The 24,516-nt window shown below is 38.1% G+C and overlaps 1 protein-coding gene across 1 annotated transcript in view; it reads right to left on the bottom strand.

Moving 5' to 3' along the window:
• Nucleotides 1–24,516, bottom strand: part of LOC126262477 (structural maintenance of chromosomes protein 2) — a 160,931-nt gene that overhangs the window by 5,332 nt on the left and 131,083 nt on the right. Inside the window, exons 17-21 of the mRNA XM_049959141.1 lie at nt 24,046–24,189; nt 14,858–15,052; nt 11,970–12,170; nt 1,671–1,886; nt 1,330–1,539 (exon numbers count right to left, since the gene is read on the bottom strand). Of these exons, the coding sequence (XP_049815098.1) occupies nt 1,330–1,539; nt 1,671–1,886; nt 11,970–12,170; nt 14,858–15,052; nt 24,046–24,189 (966 nt within the window). The remainder of the gene's footprint in view (nt 1–1,329; nt 1,540–1,670; nt 1,887–11,969; nt 12,171–14,857; nt 15,053–24,045; nt 24,190–24,516) is intronic.

Genomic DNA, 24,516 nt, shown 5'->3' with positions numbered 1-24,516 from the left:
CTCAGGCACATACTTTTACATTCACAGCCAGGATGCCTGCTGCAAGCTAGAAATTTGATTTTCCACACAGCAGTTTTTGAAACTTCAAGGATCATAATCATGCAGCTCACCATGAGATGGCAATGCCGTTTGAAATTTCACACAAGCAGTCCCAACGGAAACAGCACACACTGTGTACATCAGTTCCAGTAAATTTCGAAACTGTCAATTCCTGTAACACTGAGACGACAATTTCTTTAGTATGAAGGAAAACCTTTCATTATCTGATACCGCTGCCCTAACTTCAGATGAATTATTTTAACAGCCCCCATAATATCTTTTCAAATACTTTGTGGGTATCAAAATTTAACATCTAGATGTAATAAACAAAATGCTTTCGATCTGACCCCACATATGCTATGGTTACCTATCTTTTGGCTTTTAACAAATTACCTGATGTTTTACCATCATCAGAAATTTCCGTTTTTAACATCATAGTCATTTATTTAATGCTTAAAGACTATCATCCATATACTGGTAGTCCATACTTACAATAGAAGTCCTCTAAGCTTCAGAGGTACCTTTAAACTATCAAAACCATTGACTCCCCTAATGATGATTATTTTATTAAACCCAAGAAAACAGTCTGGTGTGTTGTAATGTCAGTAAAAGAGAATCACGAGATCCTATGTGAATCTGTAGTGTATCACACATGCAAATCTGTCATCGAACTGTTACAAACAGATCCTGAAAAGTTTTATTGGAAAAGACTAAAAGAGAGCAATAAAACAGATTGTTCCTTGTTATCAGCTTTCACACAAACATCACTTAGGTGGTTCATAAGGGGCACCAAATAGTTATGAAAGTTGGTGAATTTGATATTGGTTTGACAAACCAGGAATATAGTATCTTCTTTTTTTAAAAAAGAAGTAATTTGCAAAGAAAGACAGGTGCTCATCACTAAACACACTTTTCAGTGTAAAAACTGTGAATAAATGTATACTGAGGTGGTTGTAGAAAGTGTTGCATGTCTCCCCTAAGAAATAATTAATGAATAAATCGAAAGACATGTTCCCAAGGTCTTAATACATGCAAGCACAAAGAGCACAGGGGAGGGGGGAGATCTTAATTTTTCATTTTATTGCATTTTTTTTACTCCTAAATGCTGGCCTGTTGTTCTATCTATGACTTGTCAACTGTCACCAAGTACAAATTCCCACCTCCCCCACCCCCACCATTTGAATGCTGTTAAGAGCATAAGCTTTAGAATGGAAACTTAATTCACTGCCTATCACACCTTAACAATGATAGTAAAATAATAGTAATAATAAGTACTCCCTCAATGCTTACCTGCGAGTGTTTAAAATGTGTTCGCAACATAGTACCAATGTTCTGTGTATGCGACAAGTCCAAAGCAGCATCTACTTCATCCAGGATATAGATTGGAGCAGGCTTGAAGAGCAACATAGCCAGTATAAGAGAGAGGGCAACAAGTGACCTCTGTCCTCCTGACAGTTCCTGTAAACCTTCTTTCCACAGTCCACCAAAACCCACTTTCACCTGCAGAAAGAGTGGAAATGAACTGGTAACATACAATATAAAGTTTGGCCATAGAAAACTATTTACCAACTACAATATCATTAATGTTACACTGAAGATACATATGATGATAAACCACATACACTACCTACCTCAAGTCCATCAAGAACGTCTTTGCCTTTCGGAGGCTGCAGACAAGCTTGTGCACCTGGTAACAGTGTTGTGAAAATTGAGCCAAAATCTTTGTTGACTTGCGTCCATGCTTGTCGAAGGGCCTGTTTCTTTTTTTCATCCAACTCTTGTAATACTAACATAATCTTGGCTCTATCATTTTCTACTATCTGTTTCTTTTGTATCAGGTCATTATACTGGAAAATTAATAAGTGAAACAGTAAATCTATGGTTCTGACACTCACTGAGGAAAAAGTTGGTTCCAGCATGAGAATTAAATTTATCTTACTAGCCAGAAGATTTACTGACAAACAAGAGGAGAAAACATAATAACAAAGCTATTTAAAGTTTTTACCAACAATTTGAATTTAAACATAATGAAATACAGTAGAAACCCACTTTTATGTTCCCAAAATTAATGTTTTCCAACTATTTAAGACATTTTTTATTGCTCGCATCAAATTTCCTATGTTTACAATGTTAACTTGCACCCATTTTTGCACTAATGTACTTACAATTTACCTGCAATTCATGCTTTATGAAAAAATGTTTGTGGAGGAAAACACTGACGTACAATGATAATGGCATGGCACTGGCTATCAAGAACTTATTTACAAATATTACGTGGTTAAGTTCCTTGACACCAGGGCAGTCTACTCAGCACATCAAAATCTGTGAAAGTCAGACCAATTCATGCTCTATCTCCTGCCGCTGCCAAGCTCTACTCAGCACAGTGGCTGATGGAAGTAACTAGGTTCACTCAAGTAAATGTATATTGACCAATCACAACTGTTTCCAAACTGTCTCCATTGCAAAAATCATGTTTTGTAGTTTGGCCACTTCAGTGCTAGCTGACACCTATGGTCACTGTGTGTTGCTCAAATATTTTTGTATTAAACACAACACATATATTTTCATGCTTAGCAAGATGGATTTCAAGAATTTATTCTCATTGTCAAATGCAAATATTTATGTATGTAAACATTTTTTGTGGTGTTTCACAAACTAACAACATGAGTCACAGTGTGTGTGTGTGTGTGTGTGTGTGTGTGTGTGTGTGTGTGTGTGTGTGTGTGTGTGGTTTCCTCCATAATGGAAGAGGCACAGTACCTTATAACCTCAAGAAGAATACGGGGCAAACACCACAAAATACTTATGTAAATATTTACACTTGACAGTGAGAATAAATTCTCGAAACACATCCGGCCAAACATGAAAAAAATACACAACAGATGCAGTGTTTCGTTATTTAAATAATGAATGTGCAGATGTAAGCTTCCCAAAAACATTGGTGCATGAAATTGAGTGAAATGTTTCTGCCTCCCAGATGGTTACCAGTTCCAGTTACATTAGCGGCTTTTTAGATAATGATCCTTTATCAGATGATAAACAAGTCCTTAAAGAATATTTTGATGCCTGTTACGTACATATAACATACACAAAGAACAAAAATGCAAGGGTGGATCCTGTAAGTAACTTTTACAGCTTAAAAATATATTTCCCACATTTTACAACACTTTTTAGTCCCTTGAATTAGTGTAAAACTGGAGTTTTGCTGTAGTTGTAATCAGTGATTTCTTCCTAAAAAAAAGTTTGAGGGTACTCTGACATTGGATATAATGCAGCAAAAATTACTTATAACTGAAGCACGGGATACCACCCGTCTGCTTTTAGCCATGACGTCATCAACATCATCACGGTAGCGGGACCATAGACACATTTATCGGTAGCTGGCGTTGGAGCTTACGAATATCCGTTTAGCACTACCATCGCTCACTATTAGCGGGCGAGGGAACTACAAGCTTGTCAAACTGGCTGCCAGCGATTCAGTTGTCGAGAATGGTTGCCACAGCTTCGAAACGCTTGAAACAGTCAATGACATCGCTTTTCCCACCAAAAACTGCACTGGTATCGTTCGTATTGCAATTACCAACACGAAAAGTGAAATAAAAAAATTACGTGCGTGAAATAAATCTTTGGCGTTCTTCCAAGTTCTCAACATCGTAAAAAAATTACTTTGTCGACGATAACGTTTAGGGGTACGCATCCCCCAGCGTTCCCTCAGAAAAACAGCATTGGTTATAATTATGAGAAGTAAGTGCACCAAATTGTTTCTTGTAAAGTATGCACTGCATTACAATTGAATTGAACTAATCAACGTTACAAACTGTTTTATTGAGAAAGCATCTGACTAAAAAGTTAACGTTATACTTATTCTAAACCTTGCCATTTATTGAGTGTCTATGATTTGACAATGCTAGCAAAAATAAAATAATCAAAAAGAAATGTAAATGTAGGCTTCTGCAGCCATTGTCACAGTCAATAAAAATTTTATGGTTTTGTTACTTCATATTCAATGTGTGAAACTACTGACATTTTGGTCACTGTTGCATGTGACCTTTTTCAGGGTGTTTTTGTTAACAGTAAAAGCTGTGCTGACCAAGTGCATTACCTGCTTCCATGCTCAACACGCAGTGCTGCGAACAAGCCTGCGCCTACCCAAAGATGTTTTTATTTACAGTAAACAAAAACACGCTGAAGGAGGTCACTTGCAATAGTGACCGAAATGTTGGTAGATTTACATATTGACAATGTGGTCACAAACCCATAAAAATTTTACGGACAAAAAGAAATGTTTTAAATTAAATCTACGGACTATTCCTTTTCAAAGTTTTTTGCTTACTCATCATCATCACCATCATCATCATCATCATCATCATCGTCGTCGTTGTCATCGTACAGCTGTAAAATTTTTATCTTCGTTGTCACAAATATTTGGTTGTTTCTTCTGAATATTAATCTGAAGGAATTACATTTTCCTGTAGACATACGAGTCTCACCATTACTTTCGATAAGAACAGAAGCTGTAGTAATGAATTAAAATTTGTGCCATGGCCGAAACTTGAACCTGTGTCTCCAGATTACCAGGCAGATGCGCTAACCATTGCATAACTGTAGCATGGTAGTCACAGTGCTATGTTGATGAAGTTATTAGCACATATGCCTAGTAAGCAGGGGACCCAGGTTCAAGTCCTAGGTGTGGCACAAATTTCAATTCATTATTTTAACTTCTATTATTCTGAATATGCTGCATTTTCTGATGTGGTTATGGTGGGACCTGAAAACATAGCTGTTTTTTCCGGATTCGTATCAGGTTTCACTTCTATTCTGACATGTCATAATGTCTCTTGTTTCCAAATGTATCATCTGCCCACCACTCTCTGATTATCTGTGTAAACCAGCAGCTGACACACCCTCTTTCTTTCCCATCATATGGCACATTAAGTTGACAACACTGCAGCACAAAACACGTAAGCCACTGGTCCCTACCTATACCTTTACAGTCCTCTGCAGAAATGACTAATATTGTCGATTTTTTGAAAAATTTTAAGCCAGTTCCATTCAAACTACAAACTGATTGAGGCAAACTGCAGTTTTTAAACATGGCTGATGTTCATAAAAAGCCAATGTGCATGGTAATAAATTTCTGTAGTTGGCAGCACAACAAAATTCGGCACCCACTCACCACTCCTCTGCCCACACTCATCCTAGCTCTCAGCCAATATGGTTCCACAACCCTTCCACAGTGGTGTCCTTGAAGAACTGTGAAATACAGACTGCAATACCTTCTAGGATGCAGGTCATATGTACAACAGCAAGTAATACATAAATAAAAGATTGCAATCACAATTCAGTCATTCTCCAATTTCAGCTTGTCCCACAATCTACTGATTCCTGCTGGCACTATTGCCACAACAGGTCTTGCTGCTGTAATTTATTCTCGTCATAACAATTGCCATCATTTTAATATGTTCTGTTTCATTTTTCTTCTTGTTTCATCTGAATGTAACCATCATGTTCTAAAACTGATTAAAAGCTGGTAATGTTTTACTCTGTATTCTAATATGTGAACAGTGACCAAAATACAAGAAGAATTTGTAAGATGACAGAGTTTAATTGTATTTCCTCCTGTGTTTCACAAAATTGTCAAATTTTAAGCAGAGCAATAAATCGTTGTAGTGGCTAGTTCGTAATCTCTCGCATATCCCTTGTGTCAGTGCTGCACAGAACAAATCAAATGTGACATTATTGATTGAACAATGTTGATATTGTACAAAGTGCTTTCGTGTATCAGAAAATCTTCGAACACTGACACCATTTGCATAGTCCTGCAAATCCAAATTTTTCAAAATAAATCTGTAAGTGACCCCCATAGCCAAAATTTCATCTGCAAGTGTAACACAAATCTTAAAGGCTCTATCAAACTATGTTAAAATAATGTAATTGGATAGATAAAAAATGTACTCACAAGTGGTGGCAAGAGAACACACGCATACAAAAAAGGTTTTATGTATGCAAGCTTTTGGAGCTAGTGGTTCCTTCTTCCAGCAGAAGGGTTGAAGTGGAAAGAAGAGGGGTGAAAGAAAAGGGCTGTTGGGTCACGGAATGCTTAGAGAACAGGGTTAGAAGGAAAGACTGACTGTTGGAGACTGCATCAGAAAAGATTCGAATATCTGAGAGCTTAAAGGTGAGGGACACGGTAATATACAAGACAGAGATTACTGTTAAAACATCATGAATGAGTTAATAAGAGTGAAAAGCTAAATGCACATTATTTGTAAGGAGTGAAGAAAGGAGTTGTTACGGTGAAGAAATGCTGAGACGGAGGAAATTAATGTAAATTACGGCCAGGTGGGCAGTGAGAACCAATGACATGTTGTAGTGCTAGTTCCCACCTGCGGAGTTCTGATTGCCTACAGTTGAATTGAATTGAATTGAATTTTATTTGATCCTGTAAGATTACATTGTGTACAGTAAATGTACGTGTAATATAGGACATGTCAAAGTATTAAAATTCTTTATCACTTATTTTCCTACACCTTTAGCTTACATTTTTACATCACTGATAATGAGTAACAATATATACAAATTTAATGGCAACTGGGGGTATGCTCCGTACTTCATTCTTCTTTCTTGTATTGTGGGTGTGTACACTAGCATTTGTAATCCAGTCCTCACTACCTTTTGTGATGTACATTATTGTTTTGTATATATACAACGATGAAAAAGTTAAGATACCTAAATTCTTGAAACAGTTTCTGCATGTTTCAGAGGTCTTTCTTCTTAAAATGGTCCTAATTGCTTTTTTTTGTAATGTGAACACTCGTTTTGTCTCTTGTTTGTTTGAGTTTCCCCACACAGTCACTCCATACTGTAAGTATGGTTCGAAAAGTCCATGATACACTGTACACAGAAGGTTCTTGTCTGAATACTGTGATAGTTGCATCATTAAGAATATGACAGAGCTCAGTTTCTTACAGACATTATTAATATGTTTTTTCCATTTCAGTTCATTATCCACAAGAATACCTAAGAATCTAGCAGATTCTACTTCTTCCAGCCTTGTTCCATCAACCTCTAAATCCATGTCTACAGCCTTTTCCTTGTTTTTAAACACTGCATACGTAGTCTTTTTTAGATTTATAACCAGTTCATTTTCCAACAGCCATTGAGCTGTGACATTTGCAGATATGTATGCTCTTCTCTCAAGCTGTTCCATATTTTGGTCACTGTTTAGTATTGTCATGTCATCAGCATACAATATTTTCTTTTCTTCCTCCTCAACACCTATATCATTAACAAATACATTAAATAACAATGGCCCCATTACCGAACCCTGCGGCACTCCATATTTGATGGATTTGGTTTCTGATTGGTACGAGTTTCCTAATGATACATACTGCTTGCGGTTGCACAAGTATGATTTTATCCATTCACCTGGTTGCCCCCGAATGCCATAGTTGCTTAATTTTTGTATCAGCATTTCATGGTCAATGGTGTCAAATGCCTTTGAAAGATCCAGAAACATTGCAGAGACAACCTTTTTCTCATCTAAGGACTGTAAAATGTATTCTGTTAGACTGACAATTGCTGATTCTGTAGATTTACCCTTTCTGAAACCATGTTGTGAGGTCATGAGAATGTTATGTTTGTCCAAATAGTTAACTAATCTGGTATACATAAGCATTTCTAGGATTTTTGAGAAACCTGATATCAGTGAAACTGGTCTGTAGTTGTTGGGATCATCCTTGCACCCTTTCTTGTACACTGGCACTACCTTCGTTATCTTCAGTTTTTCTGGAAAAATTGAATCTCTGAAAGAACAGTTTGCTATGTTCAGCAGTGGTGTTATTATCTCCTCACATACCAGCTTTATTACATGATTTGATATTTCATCATCACCAGCTGATTTCTTGGACTTCAGTTTCTGTATAGTTTTCCGCAATTCATCTTCCGTGACTGGTCTTAAGAACATAGTACTGCATGATCTTTTTGGTACCTTAATCCCTTCTGTTTTTGACTATTTCTTTCCAATTTTAGGTTTTCTACTACACTGATATAGTTATTATTCAGTATGTTTGCTATTTCCATACCATCTGTGACCACTGTGTTGTCTACTTTAATTGACCTAATACCTTCTTCTTTGTTTGACCCATCTTTTTCCTTTCTTTCAGCATTGATTGCATTCCAAGCTGCCTTTGCCTTGTTTTTTGAGTTCGCTATAGTGGTGTCAATTGCTCTTGCTTTCGCTTCTCTTATTATTTTTCTATAGTTCTTTTTTAACATTTTATAGTTTTCAGCTTCGCCCATCCGTCTCACGTCCTGAAGCTTCCTTCGCTGTTCTAGTACTTCACTCGTAATCCACTGTGCTTGATCTTGATGCCTTTCTTGTCTCTTTACTTTGGGAAATGCTACATTAAAATGGTACCATGGACATGGACAATTTTATCAACAGGATGCAGGTTTTCAATGAAATGCCGCCTGAAATTCAGTACTGGCTGCCATTAAATCAAAACAGTCAAACAGGCACCGAGGTCACAACTTTTATGTTGTAGAGCATGCTCTGCAGCAGGATATCGTGTGTTGCCGGTATACACCCACTGCCTAAGCCCATTCATACTAACTGATAACTTGGTGTTAGTCTTGCCGATATAAAAGGCCAAACAGTGTTTACATAGCAGCTGATATACGACTTGTGCCCTCAAAGGATTCTCAAAAGGCATGACATCAAGTGTATTTTTTGACCACCAGCAAAATGAATGAATTTATTGCGCTTGGTCAAAGACGACCTTGGCCTTAGGAAACGTGACGCGTATAAGATCTCATTCCAGTGTAGAAAATCTTATATTGGGCAGACATGCTGAACTGTGTTAAGAACATTGCGCCGAACACTGTCATACACGTCTGCGGCAACCTGACGAATCAGTAGTATCGGAGCATTGCCTGAACATAGGGCATTGTACGTTTGAAGTAAATTTTATCCCCTGCATCAACTTTGAGACTGTGTTGTTAAGGAGGTCATACATATTTGTACCATGGACAATTTTATCAACAGGGATGCAGGTTTTCAATGAAATGCCGCCTGAAATTCAGTACTGGCTGCCATTAAATCAAAACAGAGAAAGCAAGAACTTCAAATTCATGACTTGACACAATGTGCTGCTGAGATTTAATTCAGGTTTTGACCACAGGAGCGTCTGGCAGCACAGTCATTGCCCACAGCGCACATGCAAAAGGCCATTCTGCAGCTTCCAGCAGGGGGCACTTTCTATCAACTGCGAGCGCCTTCCCATGCATGCATGTTGCCTGCTCCCAGTCTTATAAATTTCAATGCCGCTGCGCAGTTATCATCGTCATGTCTTACAGCAGTGAAAACAGCAACTACCACCACCTGAAGATGTCTAGCAGTTGCATAGATGAAATATTGTGCAATTTACACAATATGATCTGGTGGCAAACTCGAGAAATGTATCTGTATATCTGCCTTTGTTGGCCAATACCTGCAACCTTTAGTACAGACTCCCCTCCTGTAGTAAAGACACCAACCATTTCCTAGATTGTCTGGAATCCGTGACAGTCCCACTCCTACCACACACACCTTGCTCATCACTGCTGATGCCACCTCCCTCTACGCCAACATCCCCCAAGTACATGGTCAGTGTGCTGCTGAACATTTCCTCAATCAGTACCCACCCGATTCCCAACCTATGAGATCTTTCCTGCTCACCTTAACCAACTTTATACTTACCAACAACTACTTCATCTTTGAGGAACAGACATACAAAAGAGGTCATGGGTACAGCCATGGGAGCCAGGATGGCTTCTACCTGTGCCAACCTTCTCACGGGCTACTTGGAGGTGTCTTTCATGTGTTCCATAAGCCTTCAGCCCTTTGTTTCGCATAGCTAAATTGTTGACATCTTTGTCACAAGGACTCCTGGTGAGGCTGGACTGTTAAAAGTCCTGGAATCTCTAAGTACCTTTTCCTAATTAAATTTCACATAGTCCTATTCCAAATCCCATACCACTTTCCTTAATATTGATCCCGTCCTCACTGAAGGCCAGCTGCACCCTTATGTGCACATTAAACCTGCTAACAACAGTACTTATGTTTTGCCAGTTGCCATCCTTTCTGTGTCATACATTCCCTCCCATACAGCGTCGGCATTCAGGACAAATGTATTTGTTCAGATGCAGACTCTTTCCAGCAATACACCACCATTCTCACCTCAGCCTTCACTGGACATAATTACTCTAACAGCCCAGTTCAAAAGCAGATTTCCCAGGCCATCACATCCAGTCCTGGTACTGTTGATCCCTCCAAAAAACAACTTCGGAGCACACCACTTATCACTCAGTATTCTCCTGGTATTGAATGTATTAATCAGCTACTTTGATAAGGTCATGACTTTCTAAAATCATGCCCTGAAATGAGATCCATTCTGTTTGAGATTTTGTCCAGCACACCTAGAATAGGTTTTTAGCGCTCTTCCAATGTCTGCAATATCCTTGTCAGATCCTATGTTCCTATCTCTCTGTACCATCACTTCTACTCCTGTGACCATCCCCACTGCAAGACTTGCCTTATGGACCCTCCTACCAACACCTATACCTACTCTGTAACTGGCAAAACATGTACTGCCAAAGGGAGAGCCACCTGTGAAATGGTATCAGATACGAACTGTTATGGTTTGGCCTTTTACAACAGCATGACTACCACTAACTTATTACGATGAATGGGCTTAGGCTGTGGGTGTATACCAGCAACACACAAGCAGAGCATGCTCTACAATGTGACAGTCATGACCTCGATGCCTGTTTCACCACATGCACCATCTGGATTTTCCCCCAGACACCAGTTCTTCAGAACTCTGCACAAGGGAACTAGCACTACAAGTGCTTGGTTCTCAGCACCCACCTGGCCTTAACTCATGTTAATTTCTTCCATCTCAGCATTTCTTCATAGTAACTACTCCTTTCTTCACTCCACTTTAGTTTTCTATATCTTTCATTTTTCTGACCTGTCTATTTCTCGCCACCCCCCTCCCACTTCTGTTACATATAATGCACTTAGCTTGTCGCCCTTATGAACACGTGCACTATGTTTTAGCAGTAATCACTGTCTTGTACATTACCCTGTGCAGTGCAGTCCCCAACGATGTCCTGTCTGGTAAGTCTCCCCTGACCCAGGGTTCTGGATGATTTTTCCGAACTCTACCTCTTTCCCTAAACCTCTCTAGTTCTTTCCTTCACACCTCTTTCTTCCCCTTCAACTCTTCTGCTGGAAGGAGGAGCTATTAGCTCCAAAAGCTTGCATATGTAAGATCTTTTTTATATGTTGGTTCTCCTGTCACCACTTGGTGAGTAGATTTTTGATCTATCCAATTACATTATACTGTCAAAAATTATTTTCGTTGTTATGTTAAACAATGTGAAAATGTTGACATCAGCAACAATAGTTTGATCTCTGAATATAAGACAACCTTGTATTTTTTGAACAATGAATCTGGCAAAAGACTGTCTTATAATCAGTTAAATACGCTATTTTATGCAAGTTTGCATAGGCTCCCCTACCTTGTTTCATAGAAGAACATTATAAGAATTAAATTTTTGAAAGAAAAGAACCATCTTAAATATTTCCATAGCATGCAAACAACTGGAAACATTACTTTTCCTCGAAGTACATTTCATACGCAGTACATGTTTATGGAGATATTTTGTTTTGCTATATTACAGTCTTGACATTTTAGTTCTGTTTGTAACTCAAATTGAATGAAGCAGCCACAAATTTTCAGTGAGTTACAGTAGGTTTGTGTCATATTAAAGCTGGTTAATGCTACTAACTTTAAAATTTCTCCCTTGGTGAGGAGAGGGAAAAATATGTCATTTATGAAAAATTATGTATTGAATGTAACTTCAATAACGAGAACAAATTTTACCTGCTCTTCTTCTTTATCAAGCATATTCATTGCACGGATATTCAATCTACGACCTAATTCTTCTTTACGCTCCTCTAAAGTATTAATGGTTTTACAGGCTTGTTTCATATCCATTGAATTGTAATCATATGCACCTTTAGGCTGGCCAAAAAATTTTTCTTCGTCTGGAATCCACTCATTTTCTTCAATAATCTTGGCAACCTGCAACAAATCTTGACTATTAGATAACATAAGAGGAATCTATATACATATATTCTAAACTAATGCTCCAGCAAACAAATTACAATCAAATACAAGAAACAGCACAGAAAGAGGTCATCCTCCCTGTGAATTATCACATCAATAATTTCACAAGATACCCCAATCAGTCCAAAAAGTTTTGAGACTGGATCAACAAAAAATATAGAAAAGTTAGTGGTTTTAATGTTTCAGGTGTTCTACACAGTCTCATCCCACTTGTGTGCTACACACAGACCCTTCATACAACCATGTGAAACAGTGAAAGACCTTCCTTGAGATGTTCAACTTCTGCATCATATTGGCCAGAATGTTGGTTATTTTGTCAAAACGTTGAACCTCTACATTGTTGTTCTGTGGTAGGTTTCGTATTGTTAACACCAAGTCCACTCATTCATGATGATTTTTCTCAGAAACAAATTGCCCACATTTTGTATTTCAATCAAGTTTTGGCAGGCTTCCATGTGTCGTTCTCGTTCAGGAGTCAAGGTGTGTTCGACAAACTTTACACACTTTTCTTCTTTTCAAAACATTCTGGAGAATGTCTAACACTTTGCTTACAAACTACAGTGTAACAACACCTGTGACAACACTGCTAACACACTATTCTCACAGCCCCACTATTAAGCACTGCCTGCTCACAAGTGACAAGTCAAATGCACAGCTGTTAATTCAAGCTGTTACTGTAGCTGTTTTACTGATGTAACTTATAAGCCTGGAAAAAACTTAGTCTAAGGTTTTTGGACGTACGATGTATTTATCTGTAGTTCTGCACTGCAGAGAAAGATTCTATGTAGAGCAACATTTTATATATTCACACCCAGTTCTGTGCCTTTGATTATTACTACTTGCATCACTTTGTAGAATTTGAGCACCTATTATGGATTACAGTGAAGATCTGATCTGCCTATCACCATCTCTTGCCTTCTGTTGTGCACACCAGAAAGCCTGCTCTATTACTATGGAAGCTTTGGAACAAAAATGAGTTTAACTTTTGGGCAGAAGCCTTAATTAGTCTGCTATATACTTGAATCCTCCTTGTTTCTAGTTCCCAAAATATCAAAAGTAGACGCTTTATGTCAGATGAGAGGTGAAAAAGTAAAAGGCCTCAAACTAAAGTGCATACAATAAAAGAAACACAAAAAGAATAATCTTCAGGTTTATTATTTTGCCATGTGTGTTCAGGGAAATGTCCTCTCTTGGAGTTACATCAAAATATTATAATTTATGAGTACAAAAATTTTATCAGTGTTGGAGACAGTCAATAAAACCAATGTGATAAGGTTAGTAAAATTAAAAGAGAGCTGAATATTATCAAGATGACAATAACATTTCTGTTAAAATTTTGTATAGTAAATGCTAGTTTTCAAGTAATGTATTGGATATCTTCGTCTCTTCTAGACTGGTATAAAGAGCGTCTCAGAAGGAATGGTCAATATTCAGAGATATGACAGGAACAGTCAAAGGAAAATAGTCTATTAAAAATGGGCTCTTAAATGCATACCTTAAGAGCAATGAGCATATGTTAATCTTTGCTTCTCTAAAACACACTGTTTCTATTGAACAAGTGCACACACCGTTGTGGTATGCATGTTAGAGCTCACGTTTACTACATTTTTTTTGCTTTGAATGACCTCCCAGCCATGTTCCTGAATAATGACCATTCTCCTGGGAAATTCTGTATAAGGTTTGTAGTTTTTATTTCTAACTTGTCTTACTTTTCACAAAATTTTTATTTGTTTTGTACATTGGTACATCATTTATCATCTTATTTATAGTAAGTTACAATTATACATGTCAATGGCAAAATATTTTTCAAGGGTTCCATCATGCAATGCTGAAATATTAAGAAAGGCTAGCTTGCACTGTAAACATGGCTGGCATTCAAAACAATCAAAAATTTACTCCAATGCCCGCAAGTATTGAGCATTCTATGGCAAAACTAATATTTTAAGCCTATTTATGAGTATGGTTATGCCTAGTAAATTCCCATGAAGGAATGGAATGCTTTATTGGGCCTTCATGGTCAGAAAATTAACTATTATAAGAATCGTATAAGGAATTTCAACAATGTACAGTTCCTGGTTGACAGCCATCTGAATTGCTCAGTGTCTAATCTGCAACTGAAAATGCAGAAAACTTGAGTTTTGATCACATAGACTCAACATCATCACTGAAGACCATTTACTTTTCAATTAATGAATTTAAACACGGTTGGACAAGAACCGTCAACAAAGCGCACACTGGCCGTCCAACTGAGGTTACCACAATTGCAAGACCACCAAATAAAACTTCGTGAGAGTGCTGAGACTGTACACATCCCAACTGATCAAGTGCATTATGTCATGCATGGGGAATTGACTACAAAGAAGCTGACTGCAAGGTGAGTGCAGCAAAGGAAAATAGTCTATTAAAAATGGGCTCTTAAATGCATACTAACCAAAAAATTCTGGTACACAGCCATTCGTCCACAAAGCTCAAGAAGTACATCATGTTTCCTCAACACCCCTCACTCCTAAGTTTCTACTTTTGATCATGTCATTCTTTATCTCACCACAGAACATGTAAATAACTACTGTACATATGGAATGTAATACACTTATGGGACATGAAAATTACAGAAAAAATAATCAAGCAATGAATGCAAATACCTGCTTCTCATTATCAGTTGCTTCTGTTTCATACTTCTTTTTGTCAAGACCAAGCTTCTTTATTTTTAATTGCAAGTTACCAACTTTCTTTTGAAGATCTGCCTTGTGCTCAGTCAATGCTTGAATATCTTTGTTTTTAAGACTGATTTCTTTTTTGACTTCAGAGAGAGCATTCTTCTTCTCTGTTACAACTTCCTGGAAAAGTTATTTTAATAACTGTAGCAATAACATGAACTTATGTCTTACACAAACTGCAGCACAAAAAACAAAGCCTAAAATGTGTAAATACTTTCATCATAAATGACTGGGGCAAGTAATGAATAAAGAAACATTTTATGCTACAGAAGTAGAGCAACAGATGAGTCCTTTAATTTTAAAATGATAAAACTATCATAGGAGGAAAAAAAGGGGAAACAAGAGTGAAAATATTCTATTGCATGGCACCATTCCCACTTTCCTTTCACAACATACTATAAACTGATACTAAAAGGTGGAAGAATCAGCAATGATCAACAGCATGAGAATGCAAAATGCAATGGAAACCACAGCATTAAGGGGACACAGTGTGTATCTACAGGATATGTGGCTTGTAACCCGTGGTCTAGGGGGGCATAATCCGTATCACTTCAGGCATGGGGGGTTACCTTCATGATCTCCGATGTTATTGAATTTAGCGCATGTTAAAATTCAGAAGTAAGAAAGAAAGATATTTTTTGTTTTCTCCAAAAAAAATTCCTGCCCCGAGATACAGGCCTCCAAAGATGACACTGCAAAGTGCTGTATCTTTGTAACAGTTCTAGGTATTTTGTACAGTTTTTTGTTTGATTTTTTTGTTATGATTACAACGATACCCTTCATTTCGACATATCTGTCAAGTTCTTTTATTGTTGATTAGCACCAAGTAGTACTATATTCTCTATAAAGGAGAGCTTCCACTTTTAAGTTGGACAGGTTTTATTTTAAAAAATCATTTTTTAAACTTTCAAGGGTAAATTTATATCTTCACTAAAGTTGTTTCTTATTAATTTCTTTGTTACAATGTATATTTCTATTGTCTTTGTTGCAGTTATGTCTTTTCACTTTCATTGTGGCTGTTATTTCTTACACTTTGTTGTTTCTTGTCAGTTTTTTGTCATGGTTATTCATTGCAAGTTTCTGTATTGTAGCTGTTCAATGCTAATTTGTTTACTGAAGAGGATTCTAAGAAATCTGATACCATCCAGTGAGTTCTGTGTTTATGTGAGGAATTTTCCAGTTGACACAGTTGCAGTATGTTTTGTGAAAAGGACTGTTCAAAATGTCTTCTGACTGCGGCCACAGAAGAGTGAAGTGTGCTGACTTTGCTTATCCATAAAAGAGCGACATAAAAAGACTTTGGTTACGTTGATAATAAGTGGTCTCATTTGAAGACTGTTTCAACGTGAAGATGTTTCCAGTGATGACTTTCTGTGTTCTAAATGTTTTGACAGAACAACAACAATCTCAGTATCTGAACAAGGTGAAGTCTCCATGGTGTAGATGATGCAGATTTTACATCAATAGTGGAAGAAATAAATACCCTGAATCAGTCAACTACAGAGGTAGGTGTTAGTCTTGTTAAGAAACCGTGGTCAGTGAAGTTGAGTCATGCGCTCTATGCATCAAGAAAGCACAGAGAAATTACTAAAGCTATGGATGAATACACTATAGCAAAAGTGACCACATCTTCAAAGTAGAAATTCCATCTTCAGAAGAAAATGAACCAAAGCACTCTTGCAAGGAATTTTTCACAAATATCAATTCAGCTGCTGAATATTGTGCATTCTACAGCGAAAAGATCCAATTTTTAACTATTATTCCACAGACATTTTCAAAGGAAACAATTTTGAACCAAGTTCCATCAATATCAAAGCACATGGTAGACAAATCAAGAAATGTGAAGTCTGTAAAAGGAGTCTTTGGAAGACCAGATCCCTATTATGGTCATCCTGTAGCAGCAGCTCAAGTTCAAATAGTGCAGTCCTTTTGTATGGAAGATAAATGGGACTGTTCTTGCCAGAGTGCCAACAAAAAAAGACACTATAACTGTAACAGTTGAAGGTCAAAAAGTTGTGAAAGTGAAGAGGTACATGACTCGCAGTATTAAAGAAACTTTTGCAGTTTATAAGAGCAACTGCACAACTTCACATATTGGAAGATAGAAATTTTATGCACTATGACCTAATGGGTAGTTCCACACCCACCTACAGGTGTCTGTGTGTGTACTGCACGAATTTTGAACTTTGTGTGGTAACTTTGAAGAACTTACTAGAGCACATGACATATGAAACCTTGGTTGAGCGAGTGAAGTCATTAGTAGTCTTGTGACATAAAGCGAGAGACTTGTTGGTTTCAAGAATGTGGTGACTGCCCTATAAAGGGAGGACTGTCTTTACAGACACTTGGCCTGGAAGACGTAGCAGATAACTCTGCAGAAATTACACATGTGACATGAGCGGAAAATAAACAAATTAAGAAAACTGTTGCCTTTGACAGTTTCATTGATGAACTTGGTAAATGCTCGCTGAAAGCAGTAACACACCAGCATCTGAAGAAATTGCAATGACAACACACTGCAGAAGTGAAAGGGTATGTACATCTACATCTACATCTACATCTATACTCCGCGAGCCACCTTACGGTGTGTGGCGGAGGGTACTTATTGTACCACTATCTGATCCCCCCTTCCCTGTTCCATTCACGAATTGTGCGTGGGAAGAACGACTGCTTGTAAGTCTCCGTATTTGCTCTAATTTCTCGGATCTTTTCGTTGTGATCATTACGCGAGATATATGTGGGCGGTAGTAATATGTTGCCCATCTCTTCCCGGAATGTGCTCTCTCGTAATTTCGATAATAAACCTCTCCGTATTGCGTAACGCCTTTCTTGAAGTGTCCGCCACTGGAGCTTGTTCAGCATCTCCGTAACGCTCTCGCGCTGACTAAATGTCCCCATGACGAATCGCGCTGCTTTTCGCTGGATCATGTCTATCTCTTCTATTAATCCAACCTGGTAAGGGTCCCATACTGATGAGCAATACTCAAGAATCGGACGAACAAGCGTTTTGTAAGCTACTTCTTTCGTCGATGAGTCACATTTTCTTAGAATTCTTCCTATGAATCTCAACCTGGCGCCTGCTTTTCCCACTATTTGTTTTATGTGATCATTCCACTTCAGATCGCTCCGGATAGTAACTCCTAAGTATTTTACGGTCGTTACCGCTTCCAATGATTTACCACCTATGGCATAATCGTACTGGAATGGATTTCTGCCCCTATGTATGCGCATTATATTACATTTATCTACGTTTAGGGAAAGCTGCCAGCTGTCGCACCATTCATTAATCCTCTGCAGGTCTTCCTGGAGTACGTACGAGTCTTCTGATGTTGCTACTTTCTTGTAGACAACCGTGTCATCTGCAAATAGCCTCACGGAGCTACCGATGTTGTCAACTAAGTCATTTATGTATATTGTAAACAATAAAGGTCCTATCACGCTTCCTTGCGGTACTCCCGAAATTACCTCTACATCTGCAGATTTTGAACCGTTAAGAATGACATGTTGTGTTCTTTCTTCTAGGAAATCCTGAATCCAATCACAAACCTGGTCCGATATTCCGTAAGCACGTATTTTTTTCACTAAACGTAAGTGCGGAACCGTATCAAATGCCTTCCTGAAGTCCAGGAATACGGCATCAATCTGCTCGCCAGTGTCTACGGCACTGTGAATTTCTTGGGCAAATAGGGCGAGCTGGGTTTCACATGATCTCTGTTTGCGGAATCCATGTTGGTTATGATGAAGGAGATTTGTATTATCTAAGAACGTCATAATACGAGAACACAAAACATGTTCCATTATTCTACAACAGATTGACGTAAGTGAAATAGGCCTATAATTATTCGCATCTGATTTATGACCCTTCTTGAAAATGGGAACGACCTGTGCTTTCTTCCAGTCGCTAGGTACTTTACGTTCTTCCAGAGATCTACGATAAATTGCTGATAGAAAGGGGGCAAGTTCTTTAGCATAATCACTGTAGAATCTTAAGGGTATCTCGTCTGGTCCGGATGCTTTTCCGCTACTAAGTGATAGCAGTTGTTTTTCAATTCCGATATCGTTTATTTCAATATTTTCCATTTTGGCGTCCGTGCGACGGCTGAAGTCAGGGACCGTGTTACGATTTTCCGCAGTGAAACAGTTTCGGAACACTGAATTCAGTATTTCTGCCTTTCTTCGGTCGTCCTCTGTTTCGGTGCCATCGTGGTCAACGAGTGACTGAATAGGGGATTTAGATCCGCTTACCGATTTTACATATGACCAAAACTTTTTAGGGTTCTTGTTTAGATTGTTTGCCAATGTTTTATGTTCGAATTCGTTGAATGCTTCTCTCATTGCTCTCTTTACGCTCTTTTTCGCTTCGTTCAGCTTTTCCTTATCAGCTATGATTCGACTACTCTTAAACCTATGGTGAAGCTTTCTTTGTTTCCGTAGTACCTTTCGTACATGATTGTTATACCACGGTGGATCTTTCCCCTCGCTTTGGACCTTAGTCGGTACGAACTTATCTAAGGCGTACTGGACGATGTTTCTGAATTTTTTCCATTTTTGTTCCACATCCTCTTCCTCAGAAATGAACGTTTGATGGTGGTCACTCAGATATTCTGCGATTTGTGCCCTATCACTCTTGTTAAGCAAATAGATTTTCCTTCCTTTCTTGGCTGAAGAACTATGTTTGGTGCTTCACCATGATTTTGCTGAGACCTTGTCTGTAATTCTCTCACAAGAAGTACAAGGTTATCATTGGAGTAATGACCAGGTTTCAATTTTTACAGGAGTGACATATTTTCAAATCAAGATGACAAGTGTTGCAGTTATAAGTGATGACACAGGGCATGACTCAGCAAAGGCTTTGCTAGCAATGCGCAAAATTCTTCAACTGCAAACAGGAGCAGAGAAGATGAGCATTATTTCTGATGGTGTTCCTAGTCATTAAAAATCGTTACCAGCTGTTTGAATTAAGTCGCTTGTGCCAACTGACTGAGCACACAGTGCTACTACTCACGGGAAGGGGCCTTGTGATGGGGTAGGAGGCCTGCTGAAGCACCATGCTACAAAACATAATCTTTCCACACCAAATGCAGCTGTGATTCAGAATGCTGGGGATTTTACGAGAGTCATGAAATCTTACACATCCACAGTCCTCATCCTTTTGTCCAAATAGGAAATCGAAGAATTCCGTGAGCAGAGAAAAGAAGACTGGTCCAAACAAACTACTCCTATGAAAGAAATTCACAAGACACTTTTTTTGGACTAAAGCGATGAGCGAACTCATATTGCAGGCACTTTAAAGAGCAAGATAGAAGAAATTTCATCGGTAGCCAACACCTCAGAAACAGCAGGATAATATTCAGATTCACAACCTGAGAAGGGGAATGTTTGTGGTGTGGATTGCAGAGATCAGACACCAGTTATGAGTTAAACGAAATTGTAGTGTACTTTATGCTACCACATGGAACGGTTGCTGGATATGGGTTTACAGCTGGACAACAACAATGCCATCAGTGCTCACTTTCTGTTCACAATGTTTTGAAGACTGTAAGTGCTCCAGTTCACATTGGTTAAACAGGAAGGCATCATTCTACAGCAAAGGAAGATACTGAATCAGTGCAACATATTTTTGGTTCATTGACTGGCTAATTTCAGTACAAGAGTGCACAGAAGTTATATAAACTGAAACCTTTTAAGTGTTTGGACCTTTCACATACATTTTGGAACCCTTTAAAATGCTTGGAAAATGAGTCTCTCACTCATCTTTCACAACTAAAATTATGTTAAATAAGGCTAGGTTTTGACTTTTATGAGTCTCTTATGTGGTAATAAAACAGGTTTTATGTACGGCAAAAATTTCAATTGTTTATAAAACCTGTTCAACCTAAAAGTGGAAGCTCTCCTTTTCAGGGAATGCAGAACTATATGGAACTAAACAACAGAAAAAAAAATGAAAATTTTAAGGATTGGCATTTTTGAAAAAAAAAGAAAAAAAAAGAAAATTCCATAAATTATAAAAATGTTCAAAACGCTATAGTAAAATAACTGACAGATAAGTCCAAATTGAGGATTTTTGCAATCATAAAGCAATTATCTTTCAAATAAAATAAAATATAAAAAAAAATCACTAGAACTGTTTCAGAGATACAGCATTTTAAAATTATTTCCAAAATTCACATCTTCAAAATTGTATGCGCACTGTCATCTTTGGAGGGCCATATCTCGGAGCAGAAATTCTTTTGGAGGAAACAAAAATCTGTGTGTTCTTTCATTTTAACATATGCTAAATCCAACAACATCCGAGACTATGAAGGTAAGATTTTTTCCTAGGCTGCCTGAATTGATATGGAGTATGCCAGGGGTACGGTCTTTGATTAGTAATCAAAATGTCCTTGGTCCCTGGTTCAAAATCCACCACCACTTAACTTTTGATTAATAATCAGCATTGGAGGCTGATGACTTCTGGCATAAGACGTCACCCTCATTCTGTCAATGGCCTCATCAAGGAGGGCAGAGGAGCAGACAGAGGTTCAGGGCACACACTTGCCCTTGGGATGGGAAACTGCTCCTAAAGGTGGAAGAATCAGCAATGATCAAAGGCATGAGGATGCAGAAGACAATGGAAACCATTGCATTAAAGACACACAATGTGTATCCACAGGACATATGGCCTGTAATTGAAAAATTGTCATGATGATATCTCCATTGGCAAAATATTTTGGAAAAGTCTCCCACTTGGATCTCTGGGAGGGCACTGTCAAGGGGGAGATGACCTTGAGAAAAACATTGAATAGTCAACAAGTTGGGTGTCGAACATCAGAAGCAAGAATGTGGTAGAGAAGCTAGAAAATCTAAAACTGAAAATGCAAAGGCTCAATATAGATACAATAGGTGTCAGCGAAGCGAAATGGAGAGGAGGGGGGGGGGGGGGGGGGGGGAGAGAGAGAGAGAGAGAGAGAGAGAGAGAGAGAGAGAGAGAATATGAGGATATACTGAAAGGGTAATATAGTATGTAATGGGAGATGAAAAGCTACTAGTCATGGGGGCTAGAATGCAGTTGTAGGGAGAGACACCAACTGAATTCTGTAATAAATTTCAGAGAGTAATAGCGAATACTCTGTTGAAAAATCACAAGAGGAGGTGGTATACTTGGAAAAGAAAGGGTGGTAAAGGAAGATTTAAGTTAGATTATATCATGGTCACACAGATTCCGAAATCAGATACTGGATTGTAAGGCGTACCCAGGAGCAGATATAGACTCAGATTACAATACAGTAGTGATGAAGAGTAGGCTGAAGTTTAAGACATTAGTCAGGAAGAATCAATACGCAAAGAAGTGGGATACAGAAGTACCAAGGAATGACAAGATACTGTTAAAGTTCTCTAAGGCTATAGATACAGCAATAAGGAATAGCTCAGTAGGCAGTACAGTTGAAGAGGAGTGGACATCTCTAGAAAGGCCAATCACAGAAGTTGGAAAGAAAAACATACGTACAATGAAGGTAACGGTGAAGAAACCACAGGTAACAGAAGAAATACTTCAGTTGATGGATGAAAGAAGAAATTACAAAAAGTTCAGGGAAATTCAGGAATATAGAAATACAAGTCGCTGAGGAATTAAGTAAATAGGAAAAGAATGGTAAGCTAAAATGAAATGGCTGCATAAAAATGTGAAGAAATCGAAAAAGACATGATTGTCGGAAGGACTGACTCACCATAGAGGAAAATTCAAAACAACCTTCAGTGAAATTAAAAGAAAGGGTGGTAACATTAGGAGTGCAACAGGAATTCCACTGCAGAGTAGAGAGAGGATAGGTGGAAAGGGTACACTGAAGGCCTCTATGAGGGGGCAGATTTGCCTGATGTGATAGAAGAAGAGACAGGAAACAATTTAGAAGAGAGAGGATCCAGTATTAGAATCAGAATTTAAGAGAGCTTTGAAGGACTTAGAATCAAATAAGGTAGAAGGAATAGATAACATTCCATCAGAATTTCTAGAATCATTGGGGGAAGTGGCAACAAAACAACTATCCATGTAAGTGTGTAGAATGTATTAGTCTGGTGACATACCATCACTTTTGGAAAAATATCATTCACACCAAGAACGAAACGCTCAGATTAGAAAGGGCATAAGACAGGACTATGGTATTTCCCCCCTACTGTTCAATCTGTTCATTGAAGAAGCAATGATGGAAATAAAAAGGAAGGTTCAGGAGTGGAATTAAAATTCAAAGTGAAAGGATGTCATTGATACAATTTGCTGATGACATCGCTATCCTGAGTGAAGGTGAAGAAGAATTGCACAATATGCTGAATGGAATGAACAATCTAATGAATACAGTATATCGACAGAGTGAATCGATGAAAGTAATGAGAAGTAGCAGAAATGAGAATAGTGAGAAACTTAACAGGATTGATGGTCATGAAGCAGATGAAGTTAAGGAATTCTGCTACCTAGGCAGCAAAATAACCAACGACGGACAGAGCAAGAAGGGCATCAAGCGCAGACTAGCACTGCCAAAAAGGGCATTCCTGGCAAAGAGAAGTCTACTAGTATCAAACATAGGCCTTAATTTGAGGATGACACTCTGGAAATATATGTTTGGTGCACAGCATTGTATGGTAGTAAAACAAAGACTGTGGGAAAACTGGAACAGAAGAGACTCAGAGCATTTGAGATACAGTGCTACAAAAGAATGTTGAAAATTAGGTAGACTGATAAGGTAAGGAATAAGGAGATTCTCCACAGAATTAGCAATGAAAGGAATGCATGGAAGATACTGACAAGAAGAAGGGCCAGGATGACAACATCTGCTAAGACATGAGGGAATAACTTCCATGGTACTAGAGGAAGCTGTAGAGGGAAAAGTCTGTAGGGGAAGAAAGAGATTGGAATACATTTAGGAAATAATTGAGGATGCAGACTGCAAGTACTACCCTGAGATGCAAAGGCTGACAAAGGAGAGAAATTTGTAGTGGGCCACATCAAACCATGGGCAGGGAAGGAGGGATTACTGAGCATATATTAACAGAATAACAGTCTATCATGACATGCATGTACTCTGAACCACACAGGAATGAGTATACAAAGAGTGAAACCATTGATAGCTTCTTCCACTCACCTTAACTGACTTTAACTCAGACTCAAGTGCCTGATGTGCCTCTTCAAGTTTTGTTATTTCTCCTGAAATATCCATCAGTTCTTGTTTGCTTGTCTCCAGTGAAGATTTCAGTTCACCAATTTCCATTTCTAAAGTCTCATAATCCTAAAATAAAATAATTCATAAATTTCTCTAACACTTCTACAAATACAGAACAATTAGGGCTGGTTGTATAAAGCAGCTGACATTAGATTGATAAAGAACACGACTTCAGATGAGCAACGAAATTTTGCAGATCAAGTTGAAGTCAACTGCAATTGTAAGATTACAGTCTAGTGGCATTACAAAACAATGGTTTTGTTTTGCTCAAATTTAAGTTAAAATAATTAATAAAGAAGTTGCTATTAACACAAAAAATGTTAAGTAAATATGTGAATACACCATTCTATCACTGCTGAAGCTCGACCTTTTTCCTTCTTATTCTTTATTCTC

This window comes from Schistocerca nitens, chromosome 6 (assembly GCF_023898315.1).
Source record: "Schistocerca nitens isolate TAMUIC-IGC-003100 chromosome 6, iqSchNite1.1, whole genome shotgun sequence".
In the NCBI taxonomy this organism is placed as follows: domain Eukaryota; kingdom Metazoa; phylum Arthropoda; class Insecta; order Orthoptera; family Acrididae; genus Schistocerca; species Schistocerca nitens.
This window is presented reverse-complemented; position numbering and strand designations above follow the sequence as displayed.